General features: G+C 42.6%; 1 protein-coding gene across 1 annotated transcript in view; it reads right to left on the bottom strand.

Moving 5' to 3' along the window:
* ush2a (Usher syndrome 2A (autosomal recessive, mild)) overlaps positions 1-19258 on the bottom strand; it is a 744800-nt gene that overhangs the window by 369007 nt on the left and 356535 nt on the right. The window contains exons 36-37 of the mRNA XM_067989549.1: positions 17659-17818; positions 6454-6625 (exon numbers count right to left, since the gene is read on the bottom strand). Of these exons, the coding sequence (XP_067845650.1) occupies positions 6454-6625; positions 17659-17818 (332 nt within the window). The remainder of the gene's footprint in view (positions 1-6453; positions 6626-17658; positions 17819-19258) is intronic.

The raw sequence follows: 19258 nt of genomic DNA, 5'->3' as shown, positions 1-19258 counted from the left end.
ATTGACCTCCAACAACCACTACCATCTTCCTTTGTGCTAGGTATGACACCAGCCACTGGAGAGTTTTCCCCCTGATTCCTGTTGACTTCAATTTTACTATGGCTCCTTGGTGCCACACTCGGTCAAATGCTGCCTTGATGTCAAGGGCAGTCACTCTCACCTCACCTCTGGAATTCAGCTCTTTTGTCCATGTTTGGACCAAGGCTGTAATGAGGTCTGGAGCCGAGTGGTCCTGGCGGAACCCAAACTGAGCATCGGTAAGCATGTTATTGGTGAGTAAATGCCGCTTGATAGCACTGTCGACAACACCTTTCATCACTTTGCTGATGATTGAGAGTGGACTGATGGGACGGTAATTGGCCGGATTGGATTTGTCCTGCTTTTTGTGGACAGGACATACCTGGGCAATTTTCCACATTTTCGGGTAGATGCCAGTGTTGTAGCTGTACCGGAACAGTTTGGCCAGAGCCGCGGCTTGTTCTGGAGCACATGTCTTCAGCACTACAGCCGGGATGTTGTCAGGGCCCATAGCCTTTGCTGTATCTAGTGCACTCAGCCGTTTCTTGATATCACGTGGAGTGAATCGAATTGGCTGAAGACTGGCTTCTGTGATGGTGGGGATATCGGGAGGAGGCCAAGATGGATCATCCACTCGGCACTTCTGGCTGAAGATGGTTGCAAACTCTTCAGCCTTTTCTTTTGCACTCACGTGCAGGACTTCGCCATCATTGAGGATGGGGATGTTTACAGAGCCTCTTCCTCCGGTTAGTTGTTTAATCGTCCACCACCATTCACAACTGGATGTGGCAGGACTGCAGAGCTTTAATCTGGTCCGTTGGTTGCGGAATCGCTTAGCTCTGTGTATAGCATGTTGCTTCCGTTGTTTAGCATGCATGTAGTCCTGAGTTGTAGCTTCACCTCATTTTTAGGTATGCCTGGTGCTGCTCCTGGCATGCCATAGGGGTGGAAGAGGCTTATAAACATCCCCATCCTCAATGATGGCGGAGTCCTGCAAGAGGACATAGATAGGCCGATCGAATGGGCGGACACATGGCAGATGAAATTTAACTCACAGAAATGCGAAGTGATACATTTTGGCAGGAAGAAGGAGGAGAGGCAATATAAACTAAATGGTACAATTCTAAAGGAGGTGCAGGAATAGAGAGACCTAGGGGTACATGTGCACAAATCTTTGAAGATGGCAGGACAGATTGAGGAAGCAATTTAAAAAGCATACGGGATCCTGGGCTTTATAAATAGAGGCATAGAGTACAAAAGTAAGGAAGTTATGTTGAACCTTTATAAAACACTAATTCGGCCACAAATGGAGTAGTGTGTCCAATTCTGGGCACTGCACTTTAGGAAGGATGTGAAGGCCTTCAAGAGGGTGCAGAAAAGATTTACTAGAATGGTTCCAGGGATGAGGGACTTCAGTCATGTGGATCGACTGGAGAAGCTGGGGTTGTTCTCCTTGGAGCAGAGCAGGTTGAGAAGAGATTTGAGAGAAGTGTTCAAAATCATGAAGGGTTTAGATAAAGTAAATAAAGAGAAACTGTTCCCATTGGTGGAAGGGTCAAGAATCAGAGGACACAGATTTAAGGTGATTGGCAAAAGAATAAAAGGCGACATGAGGAACAGCTTTTTTACGCCGCGAATCGTTCTGATCTGGAATGCGCTGCCTGAAAGGGTGGTGGAAGCAGATTCAATCATGGCTTTCAAAAAGGAATTGGATAAATATTTGAAGAGAAAAAATTTTGCAGGGCTGCAGGGAAAGAGCGGGGGAATGGGACTAACTGGATTGGTCTTACAAAAAGCCAGCACAGGCTCGATGGACCGAATGGCTTTCTTCTGTGCTGTAACCATTCTATGATTCTATTCTATAAGAGGTGAAAAGCACTAAGCAATCTAAACAATAACTGTTTTAGGTAAATGTTTGAAATGATCAAAGAAATTGACTTTAACTTAAATATATCAAATTTTAGATCAAATTATTTGATACACTGCTTTGAGAAAGCATTTCACAATTTGTACTCCCGGTCACAACTTCAGTCACTGAAAGCACATTTTGGAATTCATAGATGGAGGTCATGAGCCCTGCAGGATTTTCCATCCATAACAGTGGATGTGAGGAGGACACAATGGGCTCAATTTTAAAAGGGTGGCGGGATGACAGCGGTGGGGGCGGGGGGGAGGGGGGTCAATGGGCCCACAGCAAACCTGAAAAATAAAAACTTACCTTTCCCCACCCGATTGCGCGATAATTGATGCTCATTAATCTTGTTTCTAGCTTTCGCACCCGGCAGCCAGCCTGATTGACAGGTTGGCTGCCGACAGGAGCTGCAACGCCGGGGGGAGGAAAGAGAGAGAGATGTCATCCGGCACTGCAAAAGAGAGTGGGGGGGGGGGGGGGGGGGAAAGATGGGGGGGGGTGACAAAGATTGGTGGGGGGCAAAGATCGGTGGGGGGGAAAGATCGGTGGGGGGCACATCGGACATTGGAGCGAAGGTGGGGAGAGACCTCGGAGAGGGAGACATCGGAGAGGGAGACATCAGTGGGGGGACAGGGAGACATCGGAGAGGGAGGCATCGGGGTAGGGTGGACATCGGAGAGGGAGACATCGGGGGCAGACATTGGACATGGGAGCGGGGGATGCAGGTGACATCGTTTCAAAGGTAGTTTTATTTATTTTTTAAAATTGTGAATCTGAAGCCATGGGAAAGCCGCCCAGGTAAGTTGAAAATTGTTTTAACTACTTAATATGTAAGAAATAAAGTACCTTAAGTACCTCAATGAGATGCATTTGCTTCTTTAAATATCGTCCTGCTGGCTTTAACTGCCAGCGGGACTTCCGGGTTCGGGAGCGGCGGGCGCCCAGATGCGTCTTTGTGAGACGTGGATGTTGGCATGTTGAAGCCGGGTTCACTTCCCTGATTTTCGTAGCCCCCCCGCCCCCAACGCACTCGCACTTCCAAATTAAAATTGAGCCCAATGAGTCTGAGATGGAGTACAATGTGGGGAAATGTAAGGTTATTCACTTTGGTAGGAAGAATAGAAAAACATACTATTTTTTAAATGGTGAGAAACTATTAAATGGTGTCCTCATCCATGAAACAGAAAGTTAATATGCAGGTACAGCAAGCAATTAGGGAGGCAAATGGTGTGTTGGCCTTTATTGCAAGGGGGTTGGAGTACAAGAGTAAAGAAGTCTTGCTACAATTGTATAGGGTCCTAGTGAGACCTCACCTGGAGTACTGTGTACAGTTTTTTTCTCCTTATCTGAGGAAGGATATACTTGCCTTAGAGGCGGTACGACGATGGTTCATTAGATTGATTCCTGGGACGAGAAGGTTGTCCTATGAGCAGAGACTGAGTAGAATGGGCCTATACTCTCTGGAGTTTAGAAGAATGAGAGGTGATCTCATTGAAACATGCAAGATTCTGAGAGGGCTTGACAGGGTAGATGCAGAGAGGACGTTTCCCCTGGCTGGAGAGTCTAGAACTAAGGGGCATAGTCTCAGGATAAGGGGTCAGCCATTTAAGACTGAAAAGAGGGGGAATTTCTTCACTCAGAGGGTTGTGAATCTTTGGAATTCTCCAAGCCAGAGGGCTGTGGATGCTCAGTCGTTGAGTATATTCAAGGCTGAGATCAATAGATTTTTGGAATCTAAGGGATTTGAGGATCTGGCAGGAAAGTGGAGTTGAGGTCGAAGATCAGCCACGAACTTAATGAATGGCAGAACAGGCTCAAGGGGCCGTATGGCCTATTCCTACTCCTATTTCTTATGTTCTTGTGTTCTTAAATTTGTAAAATCTTTAAGGAAAAACATAACTGAGAACCATGACCTGAAATTATGTTGTGGCATGATAGGTATGGACACTTAGTTTGTTTGTTTGAAACTCCTCTTTCTACTGTTTTAGCAGAACTATGAAGTGTCAACCTTGGCTCAGTGGTAGCACTCTTGCCACTGGGTCAAAAGGTTGTGGGTTTTGTTTTTCAGGGGTCAGTGATTGTGCAGATTTAATGCAAGGTAACTGAAAGGCTAATTTCTATTAGTTAATAAAGATAAGGTTGTGGGTTCAAGTTGCACTCCGGAGACTTGAGGACATAATCTAGACTGACACTCCAGTGTAATACTGAGGGAGTCGGTTGTCGGTGGTGCCGTCTTTTGGATGAGATGTTAAACCAGGGCCCCATCTACCCTTTCAGGTGGATGTGAAAGATCCCATGGCACTAATTTGAAGAACAGCAAGGGAGTTTTCCCCAGTGTCCTGGCCAATGTTTACTCCTTAACCAACATCACTAAAACTGGTCATTATCTTATTGCTGCTGGTGGGACCTTGCTGTGTGCAAATTGGCGGCTGCATTTCCCTACATCACAACAGTGACTACACTGCAAAAAAGTACGTCATTGGCTATAAAGCGCTTTGGGATGTCATTTATATAGCACATAGAAAGGTGCTATATAAATGCAAGTTCTGTCTTTTTGTAATAAATAATTAACACCTTCATTAAAATAGTGGAAAAAGGAATTTTAGATAATATGTTAAGCATTCAAATGTTATTAAAGCACAATTTCAAAACCCATAAGCAAATAAAACTTTTTAGGAACAGGAAAAGCCCATCCTTTTTTGACACATCTGAACATCCACTTATCTGCCTTCTTACCATAACACTTAATTCCGTCTTTCTCCAGAAATTTATCTAATTTCCTCTTAAACTATTTATGCTATCCATTTCAGTGGCCTTCCTGGGTAACTTATTGTATAAATGCATTACCCTTTGTATAAAAAGCTCTGCCTGACTTCTTTTCTTGCTGCCAGCTTTCTAATTTTTGGCTTATTTCCTCTGGTATTTGAACTCTTCGCCATATTGAACAAATGAATTGAAAAGATACAGGGCTTTAAGTGAAAAACAGCTAAGTACAAATTTATATATAACTGGCAGTAGAATCCATTAAGTAGCTGATAATTAAAAAAGAGTTGGCTTGTGCCAAGTGATCTTGCACATATAACTGTAGGTAAAATTGAGGATTTACTTAGCACTGAAGAGGGTGAATGATGCTAGCAGAAAGTCCCAGTTGTATTTTGCGTGGTTGAATACTTCTGTAGGCAATATTTCCAGTAATACTTTCTTGAACAAGATAGCAAGTTTATTCCTCAACAGAAGAGATGCTTTCAAAGAATATTTCCGTGTTTCTACAAGCAATTGTGCATACAGTTGTTCACTGTCCACTCCCCCCCACTTGTAAAGTATCTTAAGATGTTTCTCTTATGTTAAGGATACTATAACGAGTTGTTGTCCTTTTGGAAAATAATTAGAAAAGCATAGAAATGGCATAAAAATAAGTCCTAAAAACTTAAGAAATTAACAGCTGGACAACATCAGAAAATGTAATTCTCTCCCTCCGCCGCCCCCCCCCTCCCCCACCCCACCCTCAAACTTTACTATCAGGGAAGAGGGACTCACACTCCATTACTAAATGACTACAGATAGCAAGGAATCAAATTACTCCACCCCCTCTGATTACCGAGAGTTCTTTTTTAAAATAACTGCCTCAGACAGCAGATACTTTCCCATTACTAATACCGATGGTGGAAAGATAATGGCTTAATTCATGAAACTAATAGCTGAATAAATCAGCACACCAACAGGAAAAACAAATTCAACAACCCCATTAGTCATCCACCTTACTATATCACTACACCATATGGACAACACTTTTTTTGAATTAAAGAATATTATTATTGAGAAACCAAGAGGAAGGAAAAAGGACCACTGTGCAATGGGCCCCTGTGCAGAACACTGAACAACTGAAAAGAGTAGACTTGACAAATTAAGAAGTAAAGATTAGGTGATGCCAAACTTCAGTTTAAAAAGTTGAAGATTGCGGAAAGAAGGCAAGACAGATAAAGATAATTGGCTCAACAGTTTTGAAAAATAAATCCAAGAAAAAATTAGTTACAATAGGAGACCATGCAATGACCCTCAATATTAGTACAGTGAGAATATGGGGAGCAGGAAGTGCATGTAGGATGTTATATTTGGAGTTTAGAAGGAATAACTGACCATAATAATATCAATAAATAGAGATAGATGAGAAAGACTGAAACACAAAGGAGAGCTTGTAGGAGATTAAGATGCAGTGATTCAGTCACAGCACCGTAAGAGGAGTGGAGAGATATTTTGTCCAACAAACACAGTGCTCTTATTTTAAATAGACAGGGAACCCAAAATCCAAAGTGACCTGATTGGGCAAAATTTGCAAATGAACACAAAATGATGCAATTTGGACCACTTTGGATTAAAAACTCAGTTATGTCATTACAGTTATTTCTGGGCAGTGAATCACACACCGATAGATCATCATTTTCATGCAAGACCTCACAAAGTCATTAAAAAGCCCTTAACATAGCATTAAACATTTTCTATTTCAATAAAACACGGATACTCACAGAAAGTTTTATGAAGTACCTCGTCCCTGGGACAAGTTGTCTCAGAGTGAAATCCAAAAATAGGTCTGAGCTATTGTACATCACATCTCTGTTGCTCAAATTGTCTTCGGTGGTCAAAACATATAGCAAGAAGCGCTCAAGAACCCCATTAATTTCTGCAGGTCCCCTCCATCTAAATTTGTCAGAAAAATATAATTTAGTAAGGCTCTGAATAAAGCTGTAAACAATTATCTGTGGTTGGTATAACATTTGCTTATACATATAAGCAATTCTAGAGAGTTCATTTAACATATTTACAATTGGATTTCTGAACATTTTAGGAAACCATAGGGCTGATTTTCACTTTGCTACCATCCCATTTTTAAATGTAAATGGGGCAGTTGCAGGACAAATTTTTTTAAAACTAAATCACCAACTGGCCACTGGAGGTCCATCCATTCTGATTTTTGGGCGAATCTCGATTTAGAGAGCCAGCGTTTCCACTGACACCAGGCAGGGGCCTCATTAATATAGTTAAATAGGGGTCAAATCACACAGTTAGGACCCCAATGCAATTTCAATATCAAGAGGGAACAAAGGCTGCCACCACTGATTTCTCAAAACTTCCACAAACAGTGGGTTGTACTGGCTGAGAGGCGGCCAGTTCCACATTACTTTTCATTCAAAGCACTGACTATTGATATTCTAATGAACAGGATCACTTTCCACTGGAAGAGATTTTACATTCTGAAAAGTTACAACAATGGAAGACAGTGAAGACAAGTGTCATGGGAGTTAGTTACTGAGAAGGATCATGGCACTTGATATCGGTGACAGCTATGGCTCAGTTGATAGGACTCTCGTCTCTGAGTCAGAATATCATGGGTTCATGGGCCACTCCAGAGACTTGAGCACAAAATCTCGGCTGACATTCCAGTGCAATACTGAGGGAGTGCTGCATTGTTGGAGGTGTCGTCTTTCGAATGAGACGTTAAACCAAGGCCCCATCTACCCTCTAAGGTGGACGTAAAAGATCCCACAGCACTATTTCGAAGAAGAGCAGGGGAGTTATCCCTGGTGTCCTGGCCAATATCACTAAACCAACATCACTAAAAAAAACAGATTATCTGGTCATTATCACACTGCTGTATGTGGGAGCTTGCTGTGCGCAAATTGGCTGCCGCGTTTCCTACATTACAACAGTGGCTATACTTCAAAATTACTTCATTAGCTGTAAAGTACTTTGGGATGTCCTGAAATTGTGAAAAGTGCTATATAAATGCAAGTCTTGCTTTTAAATTTTAATGCTATGAGCTAGCAATAGCTGGCAGCTGCAGTAAAGTTAACTGCTAATCAAGATAGGCCACCATACCCTGCAAGTCAAATTGGTATTGGTAAAAATGTCAGAAAACTTTGCAGACTAAAAGATAGAAGAAACTTACCTTCTTACAAGTCAAATACCCGCAGAAAAGGATCTAAGCAAGTTTGGTAACAAACCAAACTTCTATAAACACCATTTATATATGACAGAATGGGTTAAGATCATCTAAATTCCCAAGACATGAACTAAAATTCTCAGGTCCCAGTGCTAAAGAAACAAGAGCAGAGCATGACTACCATAATGCTTGCCAACCTCTTGCTCGGCTGATTTTTCACCATTTTTTGGCAGCAACCCACTTAATGATTCAAGACAAGCTGCTGACCAAAGGGGTGGGAAATTGCTGGCTCATAATGCTTAAAGGGGTGTGACCACTTAAAGCTAAGGGACACATATCTGGGGGTAAAAACATTTTTAGTCTTAACAAAAGTTGTAAAAATGTTAAAATTATTTTTCAGCCTTCACAAAGGCCACCATACCCTGCAAGTCAAATTGGTATTGGTAAAAATGTCAGAAAACTTTGCAGACTAAAAGATAGAAGAAACTTACCTTCTTACAAGTCAAATACCCGCAGAAAAGGATCTAAGCAAGTTTGGTAACAAACCAAACTTCTATAAACACCATTTATATATGACAGAATGGGTTAAGATCATCTAAATTCCCAAGACATGAACTAAAATTCTCAGGTCCCAGTGCTAAAGAAACAAGAGCAGAGCATGACTACCATAATGCTTGCCAACCTCTTGCTCGGCTGATTTTTCACCATTTTTTGGCAGCAACCCACTTAATGATTCAAGACAAGCTGCTGACCAAAGGGGTGGGAAATTGCTGGCTCATAATGCTTAAAGGGGTGTGACCACTTAAAGCTAAGGGACACATATCTGGGGGTAAAAACATTTTTAGTCTTAACAAAAGTTGTAAAAATGTTAAAATTATTTTTCAGCCTTCACAAAGGCTGTATAGGGCAAAAAGGTATCTGAAAAGAAAGAGAACTAAAATAAACATGGAGGCAGAAAACAGAGTCTATGGACAAGTGATACAGTGACCCAACACTGAACGCCCTCGCCTTGAAAATCCACGGGGCCATTTGCACTAGTGTTGCGCTCCAGAGGTGAGACTTTCCCTCCATTGCTGGGTCCGCCGTAAAATGAAGGATCAGCACATTTAAATATCCATTGGTGGCTCAGTATTGTAACTCCCATGTAACAGGGAAGTAGTGCATTCGGGAGGCTTGTAAATAAGGGATGCAGCTTTTAAAAAGCCAAGAATGATTGAAGATTGCAGTAGCAAGCCAGGGGAGCTGCAGGTCAGTAGCAAAGTGTTTGATAAAGTTTGTTGACTGTCAGGTCGCTGTAATGGTAGGCTCATATGCAATTTTGTGCCATTTTTAAAGCATGTCTTCAACTCAAGGACCTGCAGAGTCACCCAAAAAGAGAGAAAGGCATTGCAAAAAGGCAGAAAAAAGCACCCAATTTCAATGAGACTCCTGGATGAAATTCAACAAAGGGGAGAAAAGTTGCTAGATGTCACAGGAGGAAACTTCATAAAAATGTTTTGCATGCCAAGTGGATGGAGGTGACAGTGGCAGTACGTGTCATATATAGGAGAAATCTGTGCATAGTACCTGTGAATGGCAGGGGACTGGAAGGGGCATTCTGGGCAACAGAAAGTTGACCTCTTTCAAGGCGGGGTACTCTACTTTTGCCATGGGAAATGATGCAATTGATGGGATAGTGTAAATGGCTTATTAGTAGGTGCACATCTACACAGTCACCATGGCATCTCCGTGAAGCAGCACACAACCAGAAGTTTCCACACCCTAATGTGTCTCCTTAATCCCAAGAGGGTTATGTTTACCCATTCTTAGCTAATGCCTTCTTTTCCTGCAGACCTATCACAGCAACAGGGTTCAGATGATAATGAAAAAGGAAAGATGACGATGAGGAAGAAAGAAAGAACTTGCATTTATATAGAGAAGCAGGAGAGAAGAAAATTCTTTCTAGCGGATTATGATGATGACATTGAGCATACTGACGATGAGGAAGACGTTGTTGAGGACCATTGCATACAAGAACCTCAGCAATGAGGCTCCTGCTACAGGGAGGCAGGGGCCTACTTAATATGCAAAAGTCATAGCCGCGGCAAAACATTAACTTCACGTCAGGAGGAGTCCCGCACTGTCTGCAGCCAGGCAGCAGAACCACAGGCATCGACTGGCCATAAGAGGCCAAGGTAAATTTAAAAATTTGCATTTTTAGAACTCCTTGTGGGCCGTGAGGAGCAGGAGTGCTCCCCCCGGGTCCCACAAAGAGTCCTTGGACCTCCTCAGCTCTGGCCTCCCCTTGATTGCACTGGAACCCCCCCCCCGACCCAGCCCATCCCCGATTGCCTGCAGAGCCCTCCTCCCACTGACTGCCGGGGACCGTTTCCGTGGGTCCCCAGCTGTGGCCTCCTACTGCCAAATTCCCATTCCCGCCAGCCAGTCAGATACTGAATCTGGCCAGGTGTCGGTGGGAGTCCGGGAACTTTTATTAAATGAAGCGTTCCTGATAAGATTGGCATGGCCTCCATCACCCCGAACAATCTGGATGTGCCGCCTGCTACCCGGCACACATGTACCGTTTCTGTCCCTCAATAAAAATTGAGGGCAATATGTTTTAGAACCGACTTGGGAACATGCCATACTGGATGTAGTGATGAGTAATGAACCAGAATAGTTAATGATTGATGGTGAGGGAGTATCTTGAAAGTAGTGACCATAATATGATTGAATTTGATATTGTGCTTGTAAAGGAAAAGGGAGAGAGTCACAAACCAAGATTTTAAATTTAAGTAAGGTAAACTTCGAAGGGATGAGAAATAAATTGACCACAGTAAACTGGACTGAAGTGTTAATGGGTAAACCTACAGACAAACAGTGGGAAGTATTCAAAGAAGTATTTTGTACCATACAAAAGCAGTACATACCCCTAAAAGGGAAAGGTTCCACTTGTGTAGTTAAGCAACCATGAGCAACAAATGAGGTAAGAGACAGTATCAAGCTAAAAGAACAGTCTTACACAAATGCAAGGAAAAGTGGAAATCCAGCAGGCTGGGAGCACGATAAAAAGCAACAAAGGGATACAAAGAAAATGCAAAATTGGAATAGAACAGCTAACAGCAAAAGTTTTTATAAATATATTGAAAGAGAGTGGTAAAGGTGAATGTGGGCCCATTAAAGACAAATGCAGCTGAGACTATCATTAAAAATAGCAACACAGGTTAACAAAGCCATAAAATGTGCAAACAAAGTACTGGGGTTAATTTCTAGAGGAATAGAATTCAAAAGCAGAGAAGTTATCTTAAACTTATACAGAACGTTGGTTAGTCCACACTTATGAGTACAGTGTACAGTTCTGGTCTCTATATTACAAAAAGGATATAGAAACACTGGAGAAGGTGCAAAAAAGATTTAGGAGGATGATACCAGAAGTGAGAGGGTACAACTATCAAGAAAGACTGAACGCGCTGGGATTTTTTTCTCTAGACTGAGATATGACATGATAGAGGTCTTTAAAATTATGAAGGTGTTTGAGAGGGTAGATGTAGAGAAGATGTTTCCACCTGTGGGAGAGTCCAAAACTAGAGGCCATAAATATAAGATAGTCACTAATAAATCCAATAAGGAATTCAGGACAAACTTCTTTACTCAGAGTGGTGAGAATGTGGAACTCGCTACCACATGGAGTGGTTGAGGCGAATACCATAGATGCATTTAAGGGGATGCTAAATAAGTACATGAGGAAGAAAGGAATAGAAGGATATGTCGATAGGGTGAGATGAAGTAAATAGAGTGGGAGGAGGCTCGTGTAGAACATAAACTTCAGCATAGACTGGTTAGGCCGAATGGCTTGTTTCTGTGCTGTAAATTCTATGTAACTATAATAGAAGAACATTTCAGACTTTCTAAATGAGTAGTTTGTATCTGTTTTCACAGTGGAGGAAGCAGACAAAATAACAGCAGTATAAGGGAACCTAGAAATAAGCCGAGCGGAGGAACTTAATGGACTTAACATATGTAAAAAATAGTAATGGAGAAAATAATGAGACTTAAGCTAAACAAAGCTTTAGGACCTGATGGTTTCCACCCCAGCATATTAAAAAAAAAGTGAGGAAATTGTAGATATATTAGGTATAATTTTCCAAAGCTCTCTGGATTCAGGAATTATGCCTTTGGATAAAAAAAATTGGAAATGTCACTCCATTATTTAAAAGAGGGAAAGAGAAACCAGGGGGTAAATTTTAACAATGAGATGGGATCTCAGCAGGGGAGGGGGAAGGGTCAATAAGCAAATGGGAAACCGGGAAAATATTTTTGTGCATGTTCTCCAGTGATCGCGACTCAATTGAAGGCACTTATCCCTCCATCATAAGATCAGAAATGGGGATGTTCGCAAATGATTGCACAGTGTTCAGTTCCATTCACAACCCCTCAGATAGTGAAGCAGTCCGTGCCCGCATGCAGGAAGACCTGGACAACATCCAGGGTTGGGCTGATAAGTGGCAAGTAACATTTGCGCCAGAAAAGTGCCAGGCAATGACCATCTCCAACAAGAGAGAGTCTAACCACCTCCCTACCACATTCAACGGCATTACCATCGCCGAATCCCCCACCATCAACATCCTGGGGGTCACCATTGACCAGAAACTTAACTGGACCAGCCACATAAATACTGTGGCTATAAGAGCAGGTCAGAGGCTGGGTATTCTGCAGCGAGTGACTCACCTCCTGACTCCCCAAAGCCTTTCCACCATCTACAAGGCACAAGTCAGGAGTGTGATGGAATACTCTCCACTTGCTTGGATGAGTGCAGCTCCAACAACACTCAAGAAGCTTGACACCATCTCGGACAAAGCAGCCCGCTTGATTGGCACCCCATCCACCACCCTAAACATTCACTCCCTTCACCACCGGCACACCGTGGCTGCAGTGTGTACCATCTGCAGGATGCACTGCAGTAACCCGCCAAGGCTTCTTCGACAGCACCTCCCAAACCCGCGACCTCTACCACCTAGAAGGACAAGAGCAGCAGGCACATGGGAACAACACCATCTGCACGTTCCCCTCCAAGTCACACACCATCCCTACTTGGAAATATATCGTCGTTCCTTCATCGTCGCTGGGTCAAAATCCTTGAACTCCCTACCCAACAGCACTGTGGGAGAACCTTCACCACATGGACTGCAGCGGTTCAAGAAGGTGGCTCATCACCACCTTCTCAAGGAAAATTAAGGATGGGCAATAAATGCTGGCCTTGCCAGCAACGCCCACATCCCTTGAACAAATAAAAGAAAAAATTCTTCTTCCGGGTTTTGCATCTCCAAGCTGCGCAATGGGCATGCTGCGCACCCGCATGACACGATTTAAAACCCACTATTTAAAGGGCCGATGCAACAATGGATTTTGAAGGAGAAAGGAGTAAAATGCAGAATGGAAGGATATACAGGAAAGGCAGCACCCAGGTTCTTGGACGCCTCATTTGAGATACTACTGGCTGCTGTGAGAAGCAGGAGGGAGTTGCTATACCCAGGTGACTTCAGTGTTGAAGGCCAGTGCGGATGCTTCATGAGCGCATGAGACCTCATCCACCTGTAACCCTCTCTGTTGAGCAATGTTGTGCAGGGCGCAACACACGACTATTATTCTACACGCTCTCGCTGGTGCGTACTGAAGGGCTCCTCCAAATCAAATCAGGCACCTGAAGTGCATCTTGAGCATTCCTATGGCTTGTTCAGTGACAGACCTGGTGGTGATGCGACTCTCGTTGCACTGCTGATGTGCCTCACTGATGCGGTTTCTCAGAGGTGTCATGAGCCACGTCTGCAGGGGGTATCCCTTGTCTCCAAGGAGCCAGTCCTTAAGTCTGTTTTGTGCATGGAAGGGGGCCGGGAAGTTGGATTCGTGCAAAATGAAGGAATAATGGCAACTGCCAGGGAATTTGGCACACACCTCCAGAAACCTCCTTCGGTGGTTGTACACCAGCTGTGCATTGATGGAGTGATATCCCTTTTGGTTGATGAACAGTCCTGGCTCATGTGCAGTTCCCCTGATTGCTACGTGGGAAGCCAGCCAGAGAGTGGTAACCCAATACCCTCTCAGTCTGGCTGATGTCATCGATGGGGAAGTTGAAATAGTGGGATGCCCTGACAAGCAAGGCATCCGTGACCTGTCACATACATTTATGTACAGACGACTAAGCGATCTTGGTGATGTCACCGGTGGCACCCTGGAAGGATCCAGAGGTGAAGAAATTGAGGGCAGTGATGATTTTAACTGCGACGGGCAATGCGAGACCACCAGGCCGAGCCAGGAGCAGCTCTGCATGAAGGAGCTTGCAGGTGTCTGCGACCACTTGGCGACTCAATCTGAGCCTTCATAGGCACTGCTCCTCAGAGAGGTTCAGGAAGTTCAGCCTCTGTTTGTAGACCCTCTCACATGGGTAGTGTCTCCTGCGACCTCAGCCCCTCCATTGGGCCCCTCTCTGCTTTTCTGCAGGTCCTTATAGCGCACCTCTGTCTTGTGGAGCTGCAACTCCCAGAGCTGCACACCGTGCCTGCCGCGGATGGTGATGTGCCTCCTCCTCCTATGTACTGCTGAATAAATCCATTGCGTCCCCCCCCCCCATCCTGATGGTGTCAGTTTGAGTGCGTCCAAAACGTAGGTAAATATGTGTGAACACAAGAATTCTGAGAGTGAACAAAGAAATCTCAGTCTAAACACAAAGAACTCCCCACCAAAGGTTTGTCTGAGAGAACTGATTGTCCTGCTACAAAACCTCACCTTTTCTTAGCCTGTGTCAATCAAGGCCCAAATGGGTGCCGACTATAATTCATCTCCCTTTCCATGGCGTCGTTCAGAGGCCACGGGAGACATGTTAAGGGAAAATTAAAATCGTTTGTTTGGCTGAATACACAAAAATTTTATCCCCTTAACTGCTTCAACGGCGTTAATTGAACCTTTAAATATCGGCCCGTGGGCTTTATTTGCCGGCGGGACTTCCGGGTTTCAGAAGCGTGAGCGCACCCAGCTGCGCCTGGGTCAAATCCAGAAGTTAGCGGGTTGGAGACGGGATTCGGTCCCGCTCCCAAAACCAACAATTTTCATTGCTCACCCGTCCTCAACTCACCTGCTCTTGGGGGTTAAAATTTACCCCCAAGTAGCTACAGAGCTATCAGTTCAACATTAATTGTGGGGAAGTTACTAAAATCTATCAGTGACAGTGTGATTGAATATTTGGACAGTTATCAGTTGATCAAAAAGACTCAGCATGGTTGTGTGAAGAGGAAGTCATATCTGACTAACCTAGTTGAATTTTTGAGGAGGTTACCAGTATGGTGGATAGGGGAGTGTCTATGGATGTTGTCCATAAGGACTTCCAGAAGGCATGGAATTGCTATCACCCTTTTTACACCAGCACACAAAGTCAAGATCTACCCCTCCTGTCTGCAACTGAGGTGCTGCAGGAATTTCTCCAAGCTTGGTCTCAGTGCCCTCCTCTGACAAATGATTGTATATTCCATCTGTTCCATGGTAATGTCTCCTTGTATGACAAAGTTGTGCAATGTGCATGCTGCTATGATCGTTGAGTTTGGCTGAACTCTACAGGAATACCTATCCTCCCTAATCTGTCCAAGCAATGGAACCTTTGTTTTAGCATACTGATGATATGTTCAACTATGATCCTGTTGGCAGCATCTTCTTTATTATATTGCTCTTCCGCTCTTGTTTTGGAACTGTCTCAAGGGAATCATGTGCGAGTGCTGTAGAAGATATCCTAGGTCTCCAACAAGCGATCTGCCCCTCCAATTTTTATTTTGGTCAACTGGGTGTTTGATACATGCAGTCTCGCAGTCTCCAAATCAAGCTACTGAGCAATATACATACGTAGAATTTCTGTTTTCCCATTACAGACTGTACATGATCTTCCATAGCGTTACACCCCACATATCTAAATCAACAATGCTCAGGCAGAGGTTAGCAGATTTAAGATTTAGGGACCTTAAGTGTGCAGCAGGCTACTTCTGAAGTTTAACCAGTTAAAATTGCATAACTTTTTGCTGCTTGTCCACCTAGGGCCACTATTAGTGTGCAAGGCTAGCTGGTTAATCATCAATAATATCCTGGAATACTGCGAACCCACCTGGTCCAGGCATTGAATTATTAAATCTATCACAGAGGCTTGACTTGGTTCTGAACTTCCCATCACTAGGGATGTCACCTTAGGGCCACCTCAATCCCAGAGACCCTGCTCTCCTCCTCCTCTTCAAGGAGATAGTCATTAGTTGGTTATTAGACAACTGACAAATGTGTGTTTGAGCCCTTGCTAGGTGAATAGCATCTGCCAGGAGCATGACATAGTGAACAGCACAACTCACTACAAAATGTGTGAGTGCACTGCCATCCTCATGACCACAGCAGGATATATGCCACACCCCATCTTGATAGTGATTCCATCCACTGAGGTACAAAGCTTCACCAACAGCTGTTTGCTTTTTTGCATCTTGGTCTATAGAAACAGGTGATTGGGTAAGGGCAGGAGCTGACAATCCACCTTAGGTGTAAATGCATCTCTGCCTCATCCCTCCTCAGATCTTCCTCTAAAACGATAAAAATAGAGCTATACACAGCAGGATGTTACCTTTGGAATTGTGGTGCAGCAACTTAGACTGCAGCTGCCAACAAGTTACAGATACAAAATATAGCACCCGCCTAACAAATTGGAAAAATGAAAAAAGTAGGATAAACCAGAAGCCATTCATGGAAAATGTGCAAAAAATCTAAATATAAATTTATGACTATAAGAAAACGAACTTATAAAGGTACTGAAGGCACTCACCTTTCAGAATGTACTCACCCATTTAAAAGGGGCTCACAATGATATTAGCACATTCTTAGTAAAAAAGCAGGGAAATGGGAGAACTGGGTATTTTGCATCCATTTTTTTAAAATTGGGGCCGAAATGTGCAATAGCCTTCTGTGCACAAATAGGGCCCTGGATGCATAAGGCAACTCTCAGCAAAGTGGGCCAGAAGTAGACGTAAGGCCTGCTTGCCTGATTCACCAACCCGACTCCATTATTTACAACAATATATAGACTTGCCTTTCAATTAATATAAAATAAAAACAATTCCTTTGCCTAAAAATCACACATGATTTACAGCTTGTACTGTACAATCCCATTAAATCCTATAATCTATTGTAAAAATCCTATATAATTTAAAGCTTCTACTATAGAATCCCATTACATCCGATAATCCATAATAAAAATCCTATATGGTTTTCAGATAGCTTTTTATGAGCGTACAGATTTATAACAAGTGTATCCCTGGGATATATTTGGGCAAGCTTAGTGATCTACTCCTTTTGACTTTTAACAATTTCAAATGTTAGTTAACTGTAGGCTTTTGTCATCATGTAACATTGAAAAAAATTAAAATTATGAAATAATTAAATAAAGAAATCAATTTTTATTTAAATCCTGAAACAGGTATATTTATTTCTTTTGTAAATTTATTTCTTATAATTTCAACAGAGATGAAAGAATTTTGCTTTCTAAATTTCAACACTGTAGAAAACATCCCTTCAAAATGGAGGTAGATAACTTGATTGCTTCAATCCAGGACTGATATTAAGTTGGCTTCTGAACAGCAAATGATAATCAAAGGTTCACAGTATCACTAAACTAATCACTTTGATGCATTTAATCATGTTAAATTAAATTTTCTGTCACAAACTCCATCCTGATTGAACCCTCTAGAGAATTTTACATAATGCAGTACATAAATGGCCTGTAGCAAAGGCTACTTACTGCACATATATGCTTCTTGAGTCCAGGACAGTCAGGGCTGGTGCATCAACATAAGAAGGTGGCAGCTGTGCTGTGAGCAAGGTGACCTGGGAACTGTTTGTACAGCCAATCACTGTGCATGCTGCAAGCGTAAACCGATGTTGGGAGTAGACTGCTAACCCTGTACAAAGAGATCATCCATTTTCAATTTACCATTTATGATTGAACATACTAAAAATATTGTAGATTATGGTCAGTATTATCATATTGCAATGATGTTTCATTACTCATTTTAATGTTCTTTATGTTAAACATGATAATCTACTGCTGAAATTTGTAGACTAAGCTTGAATTTCTATTGCACAGAGAGTTTGGGTGTTAGTGTGATGAAGATTTCTGAAACCTACAGTTTTGAGGAAATAAAGTCAATATACCAGGAATTTCCTTCGAGCTGCTCAAGCTCTACCACCTTAATTCCAGCAAAAGTGCAACGGAAACCCCATTTGCGGATGTAAAAGGGCTTTCTGCTGCACTTTGGGTGAAGTCACGATGGCGGAGGTTGAGCAACTCCAAGGAAATCCCTGGTTGTTTTGTTACGACTTTTGCAATTTCTTTTTCATTTCATGGGGAGCCTTTGTTGGTGTTTATATCTGCATATCTTCCCTCAGTTGCAGAGCCAAGTATTTTCTATAATGTTCCAACACCAGTGAGGTACAATTTTCCTTTCACTGATGTAAATCTGGCTCTTAGCTGAGTAAACATGGAATCATTACGTACCAAGTATCACAAAATAAGACAAGGAATTAATACTTTGTACAGTAGAGCTGGAGGTGAGGCTCAATTACTGAAGAAATAGATCACATTTGGCTTAATGAATAGACGAGGGCATACCACTGGATGGAAAGTGAACATTTCATTGCCGAGCTCTGTCTTTTCTCAGTAAATTAGATGAAGCCGGGCTACACTGCAAACAATTATGATTAACTTTACATCTTTTTTGTTGTTTTTTCTGTCTATTTCTGTTGCTTTTTTAGAAAATATATTTTTGTTTAAACGAGGAGCACTTATGACATCATTCAGGGAAATGGCAAATGGCTTGGAGTTGTTGCTGAGCATGACAGAGCGAGGAAGTGTAATTAATCTACACAGTTAAAATGACATGATTGCTGATTCTAGATTAATGGCTATAATCCTCGGGTACAGTAGCTCCAAGCCAGTCCCTCTCTCCAGTTATATCCACTGATCATTCACGTAAAATATTCAAAAAAAAAACACAAAATAAAATGCTTTTAAACTCATGTTTAAATAGGGTACGGTTGAGGAAACTCGTGGTTTAATCATAGTTTAAGCACCTAGGCTATGTACATACTGTCTGCCCATTCCTAAGTGTCAGTTTGGCTCAGTGGTCAGATGCTAATGGAATCCAAGCCCCACTCCAGGACCTAAGCATAGGTGAACATTTTAATGCACTAGTAAGGGAATACTGACTTATCGGAATTATCGGAGGTCCATCTGCTGTTCAGGTGGATGTAAATCGTCCCATGGCATTACTTGAAGAGCAGAGAAATTCTCAGTGTTCTGGCTAACATTTTCTCTCAACTAATAGCAGGAAAAACAGATG

This window comes from Heptranchias perlo, chromosome 8 (genome assembly GCF_035084215.1).
Source record: "Heptranchias perlo isolate sHepPer1 chromosome 8, sHepPer1.hap1, whole genome shotgun sequence".
Classification (NCBI taxonomy): domain Eukaryota; kingdom Metazoa; phylum Chordata; class Chondrichthyes; order Hexanchiformes; family Hexanchidae; genus Heptranchias; species Heptranchias perlo.
The sequence above is the reverse complement of the archived record's forward strand: the minus strand, read 5'-3'. Positions and strand labels throughout refer to the sequence as shown.